General features: G+C 39.7%; 1 protein-coding gene across 1 annotated transcript in view; it reads right to left on the bottom strand.

Annotated features, from left to right (window-relative positions):
• The window catches only part of LOC102974106 (phosphatidylinositol 3,4,5-trisphosphate 3-phosphatase TPTE2-like), a 123,104-nt gene that overhangs the window by 4,212 nt on the left and 111,458 nt on the right, over window positions 1-7,434 (bottom strand). Inside the window, exons 20-21 of the mRNA XM_055089673.1 lie at window positions 2,223-2,318; window positions 854-924 (exon numbers count right to left, since the gene is read on the bottom strand). Of these exons, the coding sequence (XP_054945648.1) occupies window positions 854-924; window positions 2,223-2,318 (167 nt within the window). The remainder of the gene's footprint in view (window positions 1-853; window positions 925-2,222; window positions 2,319-7,434) is intronic.

Below are 7,434 nucleotides of genomic sequence, written 5' to 3' on the forward strand. Positions count from 1 at the left end.
GTCCTTGCTTTGCAAGGACTTAGAGGGGTGGGATAGGGAGGGTGGGAGGGAGGCGATATGGGGACATATGTATGCATATGGCTGATTCACTTTGTTGTACAACAGGAACTAACAAACAGCATTGTGAAGCAATTATACTCCAATAAAGATGTATAAAAAAAAGATGTGGCACATATATACAATGGAGTATTACTCAGCCATAAAAAGAAATGAAATTGAATTATTTGTAGTGAGGTGGATGGACCTAGAGTCTGTCATACACAGTGAAGGAAGTCAGGAAAACAAATACTGTATGCTAACACATATGTATGGAATCTAAAAAAAAAAAAGGTTCTAATGAACGTAGGGACAGGGCAGGAATAAAGACATAGAGAATGGACTTGAGGACATGGGGAGGGGGAAGGGTAAGCTGGGAAGAAGTGAGAGAGTGGCATGGACTTGTATATACTACCAGATGTAAAATAGCTAGCTAGTGGGAAGCAGCTGCATAGCACAGGGAGATCAGCTCGGTGCTTTGTGACCACCTAGAGGGGAGGGATAGGGAGGGTTGGAGGGAGGGAGACACACAAGGGAAGAGATATGGGTATATATGTATACGTATAGCTGATTCACTTTGTTATACAGCAGAAACTAACACAACATTGTAAAGCAATTACACTCCAATAAAGATGTTAAAAAAAAAGCCATATTTTTAAAATAACCAGATCACAATAAGGAAGGCAATGAACGGTGACTCAAGGATTTTTTTGTTTCTATAAATTGGGCTTATGGCAATTAGCAAAAGACTTGTCATAACCTCTTACATAGACATTCGAGACTAAGCTGTTTCTACTGGATTATACCATAGCCATACCTGTTATTTTGTATAAAAGATGTATGGAACCAAAAGAAAAATGGACAGTCGTCATAGTATTTAGGAAGATCCTAAAAAGATGGTTAAGAAAAAAAATTAGTTCTTAGTATCCATTTTACTGTGAAAAATAATCTTTCCAAAGGGATTAAAATTCCTTCCTTTACTCATCTATACGTTCATCAAATAACTGTAGCTATTGAATATGCAGCATTTACCATCAACATTATACTCAAGACACCAAGACAGAGACTTTGAGAGATTGCTGTTCCTTTCTCGCCATTTCTAGCAAAATTTTCATGGAAATGTATTTTCTTTATGATAGATATTTATAAATTTAGACACTGGTCTTTTAATCTGGGTTGGATAGTGCTAAACAGAATCTACTAAGGATCTATGTCTATTTCTGCCCCCATATATCATCCGTTCCTACAAGGAGCAGCTACATTGGATAATTAACCACGATTGATGATGATAGAAATACCTATGATTTCTGAAAGTGCTTTCATCTCATGACCCTTGACAATCACAAAGGCCAGATGTCACCAACATCCCCTTGGCTAGTGCCCCTACACCAGTGCTTCTGCTTAGAGACCACTGATTAAGAGAATTCAGACTGGCTCCGTTATTCAAGGGGAGCTATCCTGGCCACTTGCTTCAACACATGTACCATTTCAAACTTGGCAAATTCTCCGCCAACAGGGAGCAAGCAGGGGATGCAGGCGGGCACAGGAAATAAGCTTTAAATTGAGCAAACAGTTACATGTTGGCAGTTCTGGTTGATGATTTAATAGGAAAATGAATTGAAACTACTGGGGCTTAGGAATTTGCTATATACAGAATAATCAGACATACATTTGATAACTGGTCAGCATAAATTATACTGTAATGACAATGGCAGATATTATTTTTCATAAATATTGGATTAAATATGCTATTTTAAATGAATTATACATCAATTGAGAGGAAAGCAAAATCTCCCTCTCTAACATATTTTATAAGTTATGGGGAGCAATGTGTTTTAAAGATACAAACCAAAAATATGATCACCGCTATGTAGTTTATACCTTGGTTTGTTTTTTTTTTTTAACATCTGGGTTTTTGTATTTTTTTCTTATTTGAAAATTAATACATGCAAATTGTATATACAATTTAGAAAACAAATGAGCAAAAATATATTTAATTACATATTTTCTTTTTTAAAAAAAATTCAATATAGAAATCGGACTTGTTTTGTCTCCCCATCCCTGACTAGGGGTTGACATCTCCTATCATCTCCCTTGTTGGGAACTGTAGCAAAGGAAATCCCAAACCAGAATCATTTAGAAGACTAGACAAGATTAGCAGCATAGATTGTTTCTTGATTACTCACCGAAGAAGAGAGAAATTTCACTTTCACCTCATCATACAGAGGTGGACAGTTGGATAGATTGATTATTACTCTGTCTGTTTCAGCATCATGAACTATCTGTGGATGAACACATGGAATTCAGAACTATAAACCTAACTGATAATGAGACAACAGTGAAGTTCATGTTCACTTATTGAGGCTTCTTATATTTAATCAAGTACTCTTGGTCTCATAGCGCAATGACTACATGTATAAATGTTAATATTTATTTCTATAAAGTTGCAATACTGTTAACATTTTTAACAGGCCATCGTGGTTGAGGGTTATGGTGGAACACTTGAAAAGCAAAGTATTCAATTTTCTATTAGACTTTAACCAAGTAAACATTAGTGTTGAGTGTGTGTCACCTAATTTTCATATGTTGGGAATACATAAGCAGCTCAATTTTAAAGCTAGTATGCATATTTAAAAAGCAATGCCTAGTTGCTCACATTTTATCAAAAATGTGTTTGCTGATGGGATCATAGGCCTTGTCTGTAGCAGACTGCTGGATGGAGTGACCAAAGATCGGCCAAGTTTCTGGAATGAACAACTCTGAAGCTATACTGATTGTTACACATACACCCCTGTATGATAATGACACCCACAGTGAGAAAGGTCTATGCTAGGCCCTGTGAAAAATACAAAAGAAAGTGAAGACTCCGTTGATGCTTCAGGGAGTAAAACACATCAGGAACAATAGTGGAATAGCATAGAACTATGTATTAAGCTGTATGATGAAGACTAAGGGTGCCGTTGTGTGCTTCAGGGAGGCTAACAGGAGGCACAGAATGAGAAAGTGTCACCGAGGAGGTAGAAACCGAGATGGGCATGGAAGAATTTGTATAAACGTATAAATGAAGAATTTGTATAATATATAAATTTGTATAAATGAAGCACTGAGGCAGGATCAAGATGGTGGAGTAGGAAGATGCTCCCACGGACACTCCAAAACTACAACTACGTGTGCAACAACCCTCTCTGAGAATGACCTGAAGACTAGCAGAACAGCTCTCCTACAACTAAGGATATAAAGAAAAAAACACATCGAGACAGGTAGGAGGGCAGAGATGTGGTCTTATCAGGACCCATACCCCCAACATGGCTACCCACCAATGGGAGGGGACCTCACAAACACGGAGGTTCTCCCTAAGGAGAGAGGGGTTTGAGCCCCACGTCAAGGCACCCCAGCCCTGGGGACCTGTACCAGGAAGATGAGCCCCCATAACAACATCTGGTTTTGAAAACCAGCAGGGCTTGTATCCAGGAGAGCAGGAGAGCTGTTAGGAAACCAAGACTCTGCTCTTAAAGGGCACACACACAAATTCACTCACTTTGAGTCCCAGGACAGAGGCAGCACTTTGCAAAGTGCCCAGGCCATATGTGAAGTACATTCATTAACTTTAGGGTGAGTGCCAAAGTGGGGAAGAAACTGCCTCTGGGGAACAAAGTGCTGGCGGGCATCATTTAAAAAATTCTCCTTCTACCTAGGCTGGCCCAGCACTGGCAGGTGCCATTTCAAAACATTTGCCATCTACCTTGCTAACGCCATTCACCCCAACCCCAGCATTCCCCTGCAGACGTGCCCTGCCCAAAGCCGCTCCTCCCAGCTGGCACCCCTCCAAAGCAGCTGCCACCCTGCCATGTCCAGTGGGAGTCCTTGGCTGGTTACAGTCCCCCTCCTCCCAGGGTGGGAGCCAATCCCACTCACAATTGTACCTGCAACTGTGTGGTTGGGCCCCACAGCCAGCGACACTGGGGCCAGCCTTGCCCACCAGGGAATGCACAGCAGCTGTGGCCAGGCCACACAGGCAGCTGCCTTGGGGGCCAGCCCCTTCCACTAGTGTGACTGCAGCAACTGTGGCACCGTACAACAGGAGGGGCACATGCTGCCCACAAAGGAAACATCCCTGGCTCTGGTGACTAGCAGGGATTGCTCTTCTGGGCCCCACAGGAAACCTTCTACATAAGGCCACTTCTTCAAAACCAGAAGATGTAGCTGATCTACCTAATACACAGAAACAAATGAGGAGACAGGAATATGTTCCAAATGAAAGAACAAGACAAAACTTCAGGATAAGAACCAACGAAATGGACATGAGTAATCAACCTGATAAAGTGTTCAAAGTAATACCCATAAAGATACTCACCAAACTTGGAAGAAGAATGAACGCAGTGAGGACTTCAACAAAGAGATAAAAAAGAACCAGTCAGAGCTGAAGAATACAATAACTGAAAGGAACAATACAGTAGATGGAATCAAGAGCATATTAGGTGCAAAAGAATGGAAAAACAACTAGTTATGTACAAGGGAACCCCTATAAGACTACCAGCTGATTTTTCAGCAGAAACTTTACAGGCCATACGCGAGTGGCACAATATATTCAAAGTACTGAGGGAAAAACTTATAACCAAGAATACTCTATCTGGCAAGGTTATTGTTCAGAATTGAAGGAGCAATAAAGTTTCTCTGACAAGCAGAATCTACAGGAGTTCACCACTGAACCAGTTGTACAAGAAATGTGAAAAGGACTTCTTTAAGCAAAAAAGAAAAGGCCATTACTAGAAATCAGAAAACATGTGAAAGGAAAAATCTCCCTGGTAAAAAGCAAGCGTATAGTAAAGGCAGTGGATCAACCACTTACAAAGGTTATAAGGTTTAAAGACAAAACTTGTAAAATTAACTATAACTACAATAATTAGTAGGTATACAAAATCAAAACATGTAAAATATATCAAAAACATAAAACATGGAGTGGGGGGAGTAAAAATGTAGTGTTTTTAGAATGATTTGAACTTAAGTAATCAACTTAAAATAGACTGCTACACACATAGGTTGCTATACACAAACCTCAAATTAACCACAAACCAAAAACCTAATATTGAGAAAAATTAGAAAAAGGAATTCAAACATAATACTAAAGAAAGTCATCAAATTCCAAAGGAAGAGAGCAAGAGAAGGAACATAGAAGAACTTCAAAAACAACCAGAAAATAATTAACAAAATAGTATTTAGTACAACCTATCAATAATCACTGTAAATGTAAATTCTTCAATCAAAAGACATAGGGTGACTGATGGATTAAAAAAAAAAAAAGCAAGACCCATCTATATGCTGCCTACAAGAGATTCACTTCTGATCCAAAGACACAGACTGAAAGTGAAGGGATACAAAAAAATATTCCATGCAAATAAAAACAAAAATTTGGGGTAGCAATACTTATATTTTACAAAATAGACTTTAAACAAAGGCTGTAGGACAGCTACATGTAAAAGAACATTCTCTAACACCATGTACAAAAACTCAAAATGGATTAAAGACCTAAATGTAAGAATGGATACTATAAAACTCCTAGAGGAAAACATAGGCAGAACACTCTGATGTAAATTATAGCAATAATTCTTTGGATCTGTCTCCTAAATCAAAGGAAACAAAAGCAAAAATAAATAAGTGGGACCTAATTAAGCATATAAGCTTTTGTATAGCAATGGAAACCAATGACAAAATGAAGAGACAACCTACTGAATGGGGAAAAATATTTGTAAATGATATGACTGATAAGGGGTTAATATCCAAAATATATAAGCAGCTCCTACAACTCAACATTTAAAAGAAAAAAGCAATTTAAAAATGGGCAGAAGACCTGAATAGAGATTTTTCCAGAGAGGATGTGCAGATGGCCAACAGGCACATGAAAAGATGCTCAACATTGTTAATCATCAGATAAATGCAAATTAAAACCACAATGAGATATCACCTCAAACCTGTCAGAATGGCTATCATCAAAAAGAAGCCAAGCCTCTTCAATAAGTGGTGCTGGGAAAACTGGACAGCTACATATAAAAGAATGAAATTAGAATACTACCTAACACCATACACAAAAATAAACTCCAAATGGATTAAAGACTTAAATGTAAGACCAGACACTATAAACTCTTAGAGGAAAACAGGAAAAACACTCTGACATAAACCACAGCAAGATCTTTTTTGACCCACCTCTTACAGTAAGGGAAATAAAAACAAAAATAAACAAATGGGACTTAATTAAACTTAAAAGCTTTTGCAGCAAAGGAAACCATAAACAAGATGAAAAGACAACCCTCAGAATGGGAGAAAATATTTGCAAATGAAACAGTGGACAAAGGATTAATCTCCAAAATATACAGACAGCTCAAGGAGTTCAATATCAAAAAAACAAACAATCCAGTTAAAAAATGGGCAGAAGACCTAAATAGACATTTCACAAGAAAGACATACAGATGGCCAAGAGGCACATGAAAAGATGCTCAACATCACTAATCGTTAGAGAGATGCAAATCAAAACTACAGTGAGGTCACCTCACGCCAGTCAGAATGGCCATTATCATAAAATCTAGAAACAAATGCTGGAAAGGGTGTGATGAAAAGGGAACCCTCATGCACTGTTGGTGGGAATGTAAATTGATACAACCACTATGGAAAACAGTATGGAGGTTCCTTAAAAAACTAAAAATAGAACTACCATATAACCCAGCAATCCCGCTACTGGGCGTATACCCTGAGAAAACCATAATTCAGAAAGAGATGTAGGGCTTCCCTGGTGGTGCAGTGGTTAAGAATCCGCCTGTCAATGCAGGGGACACGGGTTCGAGCCCTGGTCCGGGAAGATCCCACACGCCGCAGAGCAACTAAGTTCGCGCGCCACAACTACTGAGCCTGCGCTCCTGAAGCCCAGGTGCCTAGAGCCCGTGCTCTGCAACAAGAGAAGCCACCGCAAAGAGAGCCCATGCACCACAACGAAGAGTAGCCCCTGCTCACCGCAACTAGAGAAAGCCCATGGGGTCCGGGGAGATCCCCCACGCCGCAGAGCAACTAAGCAGAGCAACTAAGTTCGTGCGCCACAACTGCTGAGCCTGCGCTCCTGAAGCCCAGGTGCCTAGAGCCCGTGCTCTGCAACAAGAGAAGCCACCGCAAAGAGAGCCCATGCACCACAACGAAGAGTAGCCCCTGCTCACCGCAACTAGAGAAAGCCCATGCACAGCAAAGACCCAATGCAGCCAAAAAAAAAAAAAAAGACGTACCACAATGTTCGTTGCAGCACTATGTACAATAGCCAGGACATGGAACCAACCTAAATGTCCACTGACAGATGAATGGATAAAGAAGATGTGGTATAGAAAAACAATACAATATTACTTTACCCTAAAAAGAAAA

The sequence above is a fragment of the Physeter macrocephalus genome, chromosome 13 (assembly GCF_002837175.3).
Source record: "Physeter macrocephalus isolate SW-GA chromosome 13, ASM283717v5, whole genome shotgun sequence".
Taxonomy (NCBI): domain Eukaryota; kingdom Metazoa; phylum Chordata; class Mammalia; order Artiodactyla; family Physeteridae; genus Physeter; species Physeter macrocephalus.